Here is a 13,671-nt window from a genome sequence, read left to right on the forward strand (position 1 = left end):
GATTTGAGAGGACTGAATCAAGATTTTTGGACCTTAAAATGGGAAATAGAATGACGCATATGAAGCTGGAATTGTGGGAGAAATATCCGAAAAGATTAATGTATGCTAATTGTTTATAAGTTTGTGGAGTATAATTGTTATATATATATATATATATGCGTGTGTGTGACTTTTGGAAGTATGACCGTGGGAAGCATGAGGGAAATGGGAGAGTACTTAAATACTTATACCTATATATATATATATTAATCTATCCTTGCCTATATAATTTATAGGATTTGATATTTGTTCAAGTCCATTAAGAAGGGAGCCAAGGAAGAAGCAAGGGGAAGTTAGTACGGAAGAAAAAGCAAAAGGTAGTAACTCTTTTCCTTTAATGTGATTGTGCATTGATTGCCACATGCTTGGATGTGCCTTTATGCTGATTGTGCATGAGAACATGTAAGTTGCCTTTGCATAATAATATTTTTCATGACAATATGCGCTGGTTTCCATTTATTTTGGAATGTGGGCGCGATAGATAGCGATTAGCTATATGGGTGTATGGTGTATATGCATCATTGATTATACTTGGATGCAAGGTGTTGTTCTCTTTGGCCTGTGTAGCATGTGTTTGTGATCTTGTATGATTACGTGAGGGAAATTTGTTACTACTGGGATTCTTTAGAATCTCACCCCTTTTTCCATGTAATACAGCAAGAGCAAGTACTTCTAAGGGCAAGGGAGTAGTGATCGGTGGAGTTTAAAGGTGCAAGAAGCTGGCGATCATTTGGACATATATATTTTGCTTAAAATGCATCTTATTTTGGAGTAAAGATATATGTTGTATATCTATTGTGGTATGTAAATATTCCTCCATAAGGAGATGACTAAGGGCAGATAGATCATAATGACTGCTATTGAGGGAAATAGTCAAATTTTTTTGATATAATTATTATTTGGCCTAAAATTTATGTGTATCTAATTATGTATCTCGTCGTGTGAGCCAATGGCCAGGGTGTCAAATGTTAAACCCTATTGGCTATAGTTGACTTAATTCAGGATTCGGAGGGCCGAATGGAAATAAAAATTATATATATATAATTCCCAGGATGAAACCTGGCTTTTAATGGATCATGATTAAATAGAATAATTCTACTAGTATATAAGGGATAGGTGTTACATTTTTGGTATCAGAGCGGAGGTTCTGGCAAGAGGTCAAAATGCTCTGCTCGCTTGAGATACATAATTTTGTTTTGGTTAATTGTAACAAAGGTGCATATATTGTGGTGTTAGCAATTTGATTCCTACCATTATTTTACAACTGTCTGCTTGTGATTTTAAATTAGAAATTTAGTGTTACTATTATTATTGATTATGATTTATTTCATGATCTGTAAAAGATGGTTATACTCAGAGGAGGCAGAAGTGGAGGTCGAGTTGATGAAAACAGACCCCCACCTGACCCTCTACAGCAAATATTGGACAGACTTAATGAACAACAGCAAATGATAAATGAAATTAGAGAGAATCAAGCTAGACAGGACCAAGAAAGAGAAGAAAAGAATAGGAATGATATTCCTATTGGAGGCTTACAACAACAACCCGAATTACAACCACGACAAGACCCACAGCTGGTCCCTGAAGTGGCTTCTGAAAGACCAATTGCAGAGCAAGAAAGTCTACAATATTGGATTTCCAAGTTCTGTAAGCATCAACCGCCATCATTTATGGGCAAATTTGATGTACAAGCAGCTGAGGATTGGGTAATGAAATTGGAGAAGATTTTCAGGGTCATGGAGTGTTCTACTGAAAGAAAAGCTCAAATGGCGATATATAAGCTGGAAGGTGATGCAGATAGATGGTGGAAAAACACCGAACTGCTTTTGCAAGCTAGGAACGTTCCACTTACATGGGAAGTGTTTAAAGAGAAATTTAATGAGAAGTATTTCCCTCAGTCAATTAGAGATGGCAAAGAAGCTGAGTTCCTGACACTGGCACAGGCTGAAAATGAATCATTTGATGATTATCTAGCTAAGTTCATCCGATTGTCCCGGTATTCCACACAACTACAAGAGCGAAATAATGAACGTTGGAGTACTGGGAAATTGATTCGTGGATTGAAGCCTATTTTGAGAGAAAAGCTAGCTCCCATGCAGCTGGCTCATTTTGATACAGCAGTGGAGGTATGCAGAATCACTGAAAGTAACCTGCAACCTCAAAATGTGATCAAAGGCTATAGTAAGCCAGAAGCTTCTGAAGGACCATCAAGGAAAAGAAGTAATCCGACTCCTTGGGATAGGAGAAATGCAAAAAGAATGAATCAACCAAAGAAGCCAGGATCCCAAAGAGTTGCAGAAGTGAAAGAATGCCCTTACTGCGGCAGAAACCATGGGAACAGGCCATGTTGGTTTGGGCCCAATGTTTGTTATAGATGTGGAAAGCCTGGTCACTTTGCTCGAGAATGTGGGCAAAAAATGGAGGAGTTCAGGCCCAGGAATCAAGGTAAAGTCTTTGCTATGACTCATGAGGATGCTCGCAAGTCTCCAAATATGATCCAAGGTACAATCCGACTTAATGGCAATTTAGTGCAAGCATTGTTTGACTCTGGTGCTAGTCATTCTTTTATTGCTTATGAATGTGCTAGACGACTAGGGTTAAAGGTTGATAAATTGCCTTATGACTTGGTTGTGTCAACGCCCACAGGTGCTAAAGTTATTACTGCTAGTGTTTGTTTAAATTGTTTAATTCAGTATGAGCAAAATGATACAGTCATAGACCTTATCTGTATGTCGTTCCAAAATATGGATATAGTTATAGGTCTCAACTGGCTATCAGCTAATAATGCATTGATTGACTGTGGAAATAAAAGGCTTGTGTTTCCTAATTCCCAAAAGATTAATGAAATAGAGCCTGAGTTAAACTTCATCTCTATAACTCAAGCAGAAAAGTGGTTACAGAAAGGATGTCAAGGGTACATGGTTTTCTTTTCACTGCAAGCAGAAGCAACAGTAAATTTAGATGAGATACCAGTGGTTAGGGAATTTCCTGAAGTATTTCCTGATGACATAAGTGGGTTACCCCCTGAAAGAGAAGTGGAATTTGCAATTGATATAATACCTGGAGCAGGACCAATTTCAAAAGCCCCGTACCGTATGGCTCCTAATGAAATGGTAGAATTGAAGAAACAAATAGAGGAGTTACTAGAAAAAGGGTTTATACGACCCAGTGTTTCGCCATGGGGTGCTCCGGTGTTATTTGTAAAGAAGAAAGATGGAAGCCTCCGATTATGCATTGATTACAGGGAATTAAATAGGGTGACTATCAAGAATAAGTACCCACTTCCTCGAATAGATGACTTACTTGACCAGTTGGCAGGTTCTTGTGTATTCTCCAAAATTGATCTTAGATCGGGTTATCATCAGTTACGGGTGAAAGCAGAAGATATACCAAAAACTGCTTTTAGAACTCGGTATGGGCATTACGAGTTCTTGGTGATGCCATTTGGACTGACTAATGCACCGGCAGTATTCATGGATTACATGAACCGAATCTTTCGACAGTATTTGGATCAATTTGTGGTGGTGTTCATTGATGACATTTTGATATACTCCAAGAATAGAAAAGAACATGAGGAACATTTGAGAATTGTCTTAGAAATTCTTAAGAAGAAGCAGTTATATGCTAAGCTCAGTAAATGTGAATTTTGGCTTACAGAAGTTAAATTCTTAGGCCATGTTATCTCATGTGATGGGGTTGCAGTAGATCCTAGTAAAGTGGAAGCAGTGCTGAAATGGAAAAAGCCTGAAATGGTTACAGAAATAAGAAGTTTTCTGGGTTTAGCTGGTTACTATAGAAATTTATCCAGAATTTCTCCAGGATTGCTTTACCGCTGACTAAGCTCACTAGAAAGAACCAACCCTTTGTATGGGATGATAAGTGTGAGGCCAGTTTTGAAGAGTTAAAGAAAAGACTCACGTCCACTCCAGTCCTGATTATTCCTGATCCCAAACAGACCTATGTAGTCTATAGTGATGCAAGTAAACATGGTTTGGGATGTGTCTTGATGCAACAAGGCAGAGTGGTAGCATATGCCTCTCGACAACTTAAACCTCATGAAGAGAATTATCCTACACATGATCTAGAGCTAGCAGCAATAGTGTTTGCTCTCAAGATATGGAGACATTATCTCTATGGAGCAACTATAGAATTATACTGTGACCACAAGAGCCTCAAGTATTTACAAGATCAAAAAGAATTGAACATGAGGCAGAGAAGGTGGATGGAACTATTGAAAGATTATGATTATGAAATCAAATACCATCCGGGCAAAGCAAACGTTGTCGCTGATGCCCTGAGTAGAAAAACAGTGCAAGTGGCAGCTCTAATGATTGAGGAACAAGAATTATTGGAGAAATTTAGAGATTTTAATTTGTCCAATCAGATGATATTAGCAGGTTATGGTGCCACTCAAGTGGAAAGTGACTTGAGAGATGAAATAGAAGCAGCTCAGGAACAAGATGACTTGAGGAGATCAATCAAGATTAAAATTGAAAAAGGAGAGACACAAGATTATGATTTTTCGCCTAGTGGGCTGGTTAGATACAAGAAAAGAGTTTATATTCCACTGAAGGCTAAACTTAGACGGAGAATTCTTGATGAGGCACATAAAAGTAGATATACCCTTCATCCGGGCATGACAAAGATGTATCACAATTTGAAGTCATTATATTGGTGGCCAAGAATGAAAAGTGATGTCACAAAGTATGTAGCTCGCTGCCTCACATGCCAAAAGATTAAGATAGAGCATCAGAAACCTCCAGGACCTTTACAACCACTAAAGATTCTAGAATGGAAATGGGAAAGTGTGACGATGGACTTTGTTGGAGGTTTGCCAAGAACAGCAGCTGGGTATGACACCATTTGGGTGATAGTTGATCGTTTAACAAAATCAGCTCATTTTCTTGCAATTAAAGCTAATTATACCTTGGAGAAGCTGGTACATGTATATATTAAAGAGATAGTCAAACTCCATGGTGTACCAATTAGCATTGTATCAGATAGGGATCCACGATTTACTTCAAAGTTTTGGCGATCTCTTCATGAAGCTATGGGCACTCAACTGAAATTTAGCACAGCTTATCACCCTCAAACTGATGGTCAAACAGAAAGAACTATCCAAACACTTGAAGATATGTTGAGAGCTTGTGTTTTGGATTTTAAGAAAAACTGGGATTATATCTTGCCATTCGCTGAGTTTGCATATAATAATAGCTATCACGCGAGTATTCAGATGGCGCCATATGAAGCACTGTATGGAAGGAGGTGTCGATCTCCATTGTGCTGGACTGAGCTAAGGGAGAGAAGGTTGTATGGTCCAGAATTAGTTGATCAAACCACAGAGCAGATCAAAATTATTAGAAAAAGACTGCTTTCTGCTCAAAGCAGACAAAAGAGCTATGCTGATAAGAGAAGGAGACCATTAGAATTTGAAGTCGGAGATCATGTATTCCTCAAAATTTCACCGACCACGGGTATTGGGCGAGGAATGAAGACGAAGAAACTGAGCCCAAAATACATTGGTCCATTTGAGATTCTTGGTAAAGTTGGACCAGTGGCATATCAAATAGCTTTGCCTTCGCAATTAAGTAAGTTACATAATGTCTTTCATGTCTCTCAGTTGAAGAAGTATCAACCAGACCCTGAACATATAATTGAACACGAAGAGATGAGTATACAGGATAATCTAACCTTTGAAGTAGAGCCAGAACGAATAATTGATCGTCAGGAAAAACAACTCAGGCACAGAAGTATACCATATGTGAAAGTGGTTTGGAAGGGATTAACTCCTAGAGAAGCAACTTGGGAATTAGAGGAAGGCATGAAGAAACAATACCCAGATTTTATGCTTCAAGGTACGTTTTAAATTTCGAGGACGAAATTTATTTTACGAGGGGAGAATTGTAATATCCCAAATTTTATGGATTTGAGTAAAGCATGATGAAGGAGAAATTTTTAGAGAAATTGTTGAAATTAAGACCTTTAAAATATGGTCTAAATAATTATAAAGTTAATTTCAGGAATTTAGGACCTATTTCTTGGAAATTCAAGGAAAAATAGTTAGAGGATAATTTTTGAGCTGAGATTTTTAGGAATATTATTTCATGGACTAAAGAAGCTAATGGAAGAAGAAAATCCATATAAAATATCCAGGTTTGATTTCTGGAATTATCTGATTATCCTGGAAAAATAGAGAAGGATCAAATTGAAGGGAAAATGAAGACCAAAGGGTATAATAGTTATTTCACACACCCTTACCGACTTATTCTACCCTAATATCTTCTCCCTTCTTATTTTCCCCTGCTGCACGACTGAAACAGAGCAAGAGTGAGACGGTGGACTAGGGGAAGAACGAGGAAGAAGAGGAGGTGATTGAAGGAGACAATCGGTTCATCTAGAAGTGGAAATCAAACCAGGTGAGTCTCCTGAATCTTCTTCCATCTTTGTTTTCTGTTATTTGGTCATGTGTTGCAAGACGATGATGAAATGAAATCTGGTTTTTGAGAGAGAAAGTGAAGAGCATGAGAGCTAAGTGAAGAGCGTGAGAGCTAAGCCATAAAAATCGTGCTTAATGGTGAGGATAGAGTTTGTGGTTGGAATTTTTACACTTGCTTGTATAGTTGATTACTCTGGTTTTAGTTACCGCAACAGGGACGTTCAGTTTGTTCGGTGGTAGTTTGAGAACCTTGGAGGTGTAGATGTAATATATATATATATACACACACCCGTATGTGTGTGGGTGTCGTCCGTGTCAAATCTGGAATTTTAGTGGCAATATCTCAAGCTGGAAAATTGAAGTTATCATTACGGGTTGATGCTCTGCAGCTATTATTGGCATATTGAGTTGTTGGATCAGGTTTAAAAGCTCTATTGTGAAAGTAAGAAAATAGTTTTAAAGCTGGAGAATTTTTAGAACTAAAGTAAAGAGTGCTGTTCCAAATTGGGAGTATGTTTAGAATCTGGAAATTTTTTCCAGAATTGCTTATGACTGTGGCGTGAAAAATAGGAAGGGAAGAGAGATGATTAAACCTCAGTGTAGACATATTAAAATATTTTTGGAAGCATGGGGTGCTGTCCGAAATTGATTAAAGTGTGAAGATAGATATCGAAATCTGAAAAAGTTTACAGCTTAGCAAGGTTGTTGAGATTAATGTAGAATTTGAATACTGATTTGAGAGGACTGAATCAAGATTTTTGGACCTTAAAATGGGAAATAGAATGACGCATATGAAGCTGGAATTGTGGGAGAAATATCTGAAAAGATATTTGTGGAGTATAATTGTTATATATATATATATATATATATATATGCGTGTGTGTGACTTTTGGAAGTATGACCGTGGGAAGCATGAGGGAAATGGGAGAGTACTTAAATACTTATACCTATATATATATATATATATTAATCTATCCTTGCCTATATAATTTATAGGATTTGATATTTGTTCAAGTCCATTAAGAAGTGAGCCAAGGAAGAAGCAAGGGGAAGTTAGTACGGAAGAAAAAGCAAAAGGTAGTAACTCTTTTCCTTTAATGTGATTGTGCATTGATTGCCACATGCTTGGATGTGCCTTTATGCTGATTGTGCATGAGAACATGTAAGTTGCCTTTGCATAATAATATTTTTCATGACAATATGCGCTGGTTTCCATTTATTTTGGAATGTGGGCGCGATAGATAGCGATTAGCTATATGGGTGTATGGTGTATATGCATCATTGATTATACTTGGATGCAAGGTGTTGTTCTCTTTGGCCTGTGTAGCATGTGTTTGTGATCTTGTATGATTACGTGAGGGAAATTTGTTACTACTGGGATTCTTTAGAATCTCACCCCTTTTTCCATGTAATACAGCAAGAGCAAGTACTTCTAAGGGCAAGGGAGTAGTGATCGGTGGAGTTTAAAGGTGCAAGAAGCTGGCGATCATTTGGACATATATATTTTGCTTAAAATGCATCTTATTTTGGAGTAAAGATATATGTTGTATATCTATTGTGGTATGTAAATATTCCTCCATAAGGAGATGACTAAGGGCAGATAGATCATAATGACTGCTATTGAGGGAAATAGTCAAATTTTTTTTGATATAATTATTATTTGGCCTAAAATTTATGTGTATCTAATTATGTATCTCGTCGTGTGAGCCAATGGCCAGGGTGTCAAATGTTAAACCCTATTGGCTATAGTTGACTTAATTCAGGATTCGGAGGGCCGAATGGAAATAAAAATTATATATATATAATTCCCAGGATGAAACCTGGCTTTTAATGGATCATGATTAAATAGAATAATTCTACTAGTATATAAGGGATAGGTGTTACAATAAGCACCTTGTGCTAAGTATTTTCCTTTAATTAATTCCATGTGAAGGGCATTCGTTCTCGCTATGATACCTCTTGAAGTCTTGATGAACTCCGTTATTTTTTTATGAGATGACCGGCGGCAAAAATCTGATTTGGCAACATACGTCCACCCTTTATCGCTGTTAGATGAGATGGCTGGGAGCAATATTGTTGGTCCAACAAATATGAGGGTGAAATTATTAAAGCAAATTGAAGAATTGCGAATTAGTTTCATGTGATTTCATGCTTACACACACATCAAACAATGGCAGAGTGACATGCACATAAATTAAAAAGAAAAGTTTCCATTCTTTTAAATGCTCTTTACTAAATGAATCTGATCAAGAGGATAGAATGGAATTATAAGGCTGTTCCTCATTTAAGATCCACTCAACCACGCCTCGTTTCTTTTGATTCGAAACCTCTCTTCTTCTTTTTCCATCCTCTTTTTTTCAGCTCGGAACCCTCATCTTCTCTTCCCATTCTCTTTTTTTTTTTAATCGTTAGATTAATATTTAACGGTTCACATTTAAATCTTTTTAAAACTATTACTAAAATATTAAATTATAAAAATTTAAAATATATTAATCTAATGGTTAAAAAACAAAGAGGAGGGAAGATGATGGGAAGAAAAGAAGAGAGGTTCCAAATGACATTTCTTTGATTGAGTGGTTGCAACTTTTAATTACATGCATTTATTTTGTCTCCGAAATGATGTGATCATCACTTGCATCACTTTAGTAAAATCATCATCATCACTGCTTGCATCATACACACCCATATATTACTCCTCCCCCTTTCTTTTTACAAGAAACAATATCTAAATATAAAAAATAAATTCTTTTTATCTGGAATTTTAATTTGTCTTTTCATTATTACTCCATTAAATATAGGCCATTTATTATTTCTTTATAACAAATTTTCATTCATTATTTCTCATATACTCTTTTAATAAGTACGTATGTGGTTGGAAAATATATATTACATATTTATTATTTTTAACTAAATTTAATTAACATTTTGAACAACATGATTTTGGCAGTTATTTTTATAAAATGAAGGGAAGGAGTCGTATATTACTACTGACCAGTATACAATACTCCTGCATGCATTTATTATCATGAAATCCTATTCTAATTAAACAAATACTTCTTATATCCTATTTTTTAGTCACTTCTATTTTTTTTTACTAGAACAAACAAAAGAACTTTATGTTAAAAAAAAGTTTTTAGACTTTATTAACTCTATCTTAAAATTTAACAACTTTTTAAATTTACTCCTATTAAAATATAACCTTTCCAAAACAATAACAGTCTATATAATAATATATGAAGAGTAAAATAATACATTCATCCTAAAAGTTTAATAAAGTGATCTTTAAATAGGATAAAAAGTTTTCTCTTGAGTAATTATAGACAGTTTTCTTATAGAAATCTATAACAATTTAAAACTCAAGTCATTAATGCATTATATTGTATTCAAGGCAACCTCCAAGTCTTCGCTGAATAGTGAATTAAAATGAGATGAGTGGTGCATCTTGAATGGCAGCAAGAAAAGATCTTAATTTGTTTTATTGTTTTTGTGACTACAAATTACTGTAACTTCTGATATGATGAGAATTTTTTGTTTAAAATGAAAGCAAAGATCGGCGTGGTTAGTAAAAAGTTGATCATTTACAACTAAACTTAATTAATTCATTTATTTAAAATGATAATACTTACATCAAGTTTCGTATATTTATTATTTGAAGTTCTTCAATCACATATGATCATATATATTATTTTTGAAATATTAGCATTTAATCATGAATTCACATAAAAAAAGTCATGACACATGACTATCTATTATTAAAGAACTTAATATAATAGATATAAGTAACTTGAGCATAAGTATTTTTCTCTTTGAAAAATCTTACTCCAAACTTTTTTCACTTATTTAACAATATATTTTCCTTTTAACGGTTACTTTTGGTCTACATAAAATAGTGAAAACAAATTTATATTGCTGAGAGCATGAGTTCGTAGTAGAAGAGATGAGAAACTGCAATAAGTTCAACCAGACCAGATCCAACTACCCAATCATTGCTACTCCCTCCGTTCTTTTTTATAAGTAATATGGAGCTCCATCATGTAAATCAAAAAGTTAGTTAATCATAATAAATAAGTAGAAATTAAAAGTTCTTTTTCCAAAACACTCTCATTTATAAAAGAGAAAGAATGTGGATGGAAAGAGATGATAACTTAAAAAATAAGATCATAAATATATTAGGTATTAGAATAAGTAATTGATGGGGGCAAAATAGGAACTTTGCTACAAAAATTTGAAACAATTTACAAATGTCGTTTATACTTAGGAACAAGATGATGATGACAGTTGTTGTTTATAAAAAGAAACGAAGAGAGTTCTATGTACTAACTTGAATGGTCCCTTGAAGATGGAGCTTCATCAATGTTTTACCTCTTCCGTCCCTTAATATGTAAAAATCCTAATACGGAATTTTGGATATAACTAACGCTTGTTTTCTGAAGTGCCCCTTATTTAAATAACCTAAGTTTTGAAGTATAATTATTACTGCCATCTGTCCCTATGTAAAAGCTAATTGAGGATTAAATTTGAATTTATATATAAAAATCTCAATTCACTTTGTCTTTCAAATTCATAAATTGTTTCTCAAAATATCCTTATTGATTATACATATTAAAAAAGTTCGTGCTAAAGGTATCTCTAATGCACATAATTAAATATGATAGTTTAGAAAAGTAAACACATATTTGTTATAAATGACTAATTTAATTACTTTTTTATATGTAAAAATTAGTTATATCTAACTAAGGATCCAATGTAGTATTTAAAAAAGGTTAAACATATTAAAAGAACTAATGTTTATATACCACACATAGATTTTGGTACTTTCTTGTTTGTTTTTTTAAAAAAAAATTAAGACTTATATTAAGAGACAAAGAAAGTACTATAGGCCCCATTTAGTTCCATCTCATTCTAGGTGACCAATGGTAATCCTCACTGTATTATCATATAAAACTTGTTTGGTTAGGCTTATCGGTGATAAAGAAGATTGCATTTTTTTTTCCTGATAATATCTATTCTTATGGGAACCCCTTTTTCATGCCCCGAAAATTTAGGGGTAACCGTCATAAAATATGAAGACTCACGTTCCTAAAACCTTAAAAACATACAAAGAAATGCTTAACGTAATAATTACAATAACCTTACGGGTTCATTCATTATTTCTAGTTCATGTATAAATATATTTCTTGTATTCAAAATATTAAGCTTTTTATAGAGATTTTGGAAGAGTTTTTCTCGTAACTTGAACTTTTTAAAAATTCTACAACAGCCTAATAGGTTACAAAATAGAGCTTCACTCCATAGCAATCATATACGTATACATACACACACATATATATCCCAATGATCACGCGGAGAATCTAAAAACATATCCGAATAAAGGTGATTCTCTCATGCATGTCTAAACAAAACAAAATCTTCAAATCTTATTCTTCATTCACACAATTCGTCAAATGCCTTATAGGCATTCAACTTGGCTCAGCAATCATAGATAAGCCACAAGTTAGCAGCCATGAATAATTGCTGATATATACACACACGCATATATATATGTTTCAGCGTCCACATTCAAATAAACATCATCTAATCCATCAAACTCAAAATTTATAAAAATTCATTGCAACACTCCCCCACCATGGCAACGCCAAACTGGGAAAAACAAAAGGAAAGAAATAATAAATCCAATATAATCTCATGCATGCAAAGTTACTATCTCAAAACCAAGGATTTTATTTATTCTAAAGCTTTTTTAATTACTACTACGGTAGAAAAGGAAAACATTGGAAGAAGTTACCATAGTAGAAACTATTCAACTCATTTTAAAGAAAATCAATGATAGGAAAGAAATTATCAATGACTTAAAAAGCCTATTATAGATATTAAAAACTTCTATTAATATTCAAACAAATTAATGTTTGCAAGAAGGAATAAACTCAGTTTTGAAAGTAAACATGTAGGAAGAAATTTTCACATGAATGGAACATGTGCAACCACGTTAAAAAGGGGTAGTCCACTAACATGGTAATAAGAAATGAACCCTTGATTAACACAGTTAACATATTTATAAACATCTCAAGACAGCCCTTTAAGCATTAAACCTAGGATTAGCAAACCAAAACCCACTTCAAAACTAGGTCACCGAATACTACTCATAATCTGTCAAATTAATTAGTGTGGCCCTATATGACAACATACATCTCATCAGCACATACAAAAGAAAGACAGAGGCATACAATAAACTATAGAAGCTTAGGCCTCCGAATTCTACCATAACAACACAACGTTAGAACTTTCACCTCAAAATGATAATATCTATAGGGTGAGACATAAGTCTTAATGACTAATAATCTAACTTATTGTACATACTAATACGTACTCATGAGGTATCAAATAGAACAGTTATAAAAGAGTATATAAATATATATAAATATTTTAGATAACAACAATTCTAAAACTCATATATAAATTCTCCAAACTCATAGTTCTTAAATCAATGCTATTATGCAAATGCAATTTCCATGACCACCTTTCCTCACTATAGGAGGAATAAAAGCCCAAAAGGCCCCTATTTCTTTCTCCAAGAGAAAGAGCCAAAAAAGGTGATACCTCACTATAGAGGATATAAAAGAACCCTGAGGCTTGTCCCTTACTCTAGGGAACTATAACCAAGAGACCGTTCCCTCACTCTAAGGGAAAGTAAAGAGCCAACCATTATGTAGTAATGGAGACACTCATCACATGACGGTAAAAGACACAATTTACTCACCAATTCCTATCATATACATCATGCTCAATAATTCAACACATGGTCAAATACAAATCACATCATCTATTTTCAAGTCAAAACCCATAGTGACAACATAATATCATAAATTCTTAGGATTGCATTATAAGAAACTCAATTCCACAAGACTTAGTCAATTCCATTATATCAACATAATTCTAAGTGTATGCTAACATATCTTTCATAGATTTAGAGTAACAAAGCTACTCTCAAAAAACACATTAGTATATATAATGAATCGAAAGTAATTATCTCTCACATAAGTAAGGATCCATTACCATAATCAGGATACCCCATGCAAAATACCACCAATCACAAGTAATCTGCACAAATACACAATCATCACATATTAATTACTAACTAATAAAGTGGCTAGCTAAGACAAGTAGGGACTAAAAATCTTAACTCAACCCAAAAATCA

The 13,671-nt window shown here is 34.2% G+C and overlaps 1 protein-coding gene across 1 annotated transcript; it reads left to right on the forward strand.

Moving 5' to 3' along the window:
* The first annotated feature begins 1,382 nt into the window (after nt 1-1,382).
* LOC114713594 (uncharacterized) lies at nt 1,383-3,875 on the forward strand. The gene has a single exon (XM_028898261.1). It carries the CDS (start codon nt 1,383-1,385, stop codon nt 3,873-3,875), a length of 2,493 nt encoding a protein of 830 aa, XP_028754094.1.
* Nucleotides 3,876-13,671: the final 9,796 nt, after the last annotated feature.

This window comes from Neltuma alba, unplaced genomic scaffold (genome assembly GCF_004799145.2).
Source record: "Neltuma alba isolate B1F8T4 unplaced genomic scaffold, ASM479914v2 tig00011439_pilon, whole genome shotgun sequence".
NCBI classification, from domain to species: Eukaryota; Viridiplantae; Streptophyta; class Magnoliopsida; order Fabales; family Fabaceae; genus Neltuma; species Neltuma alba.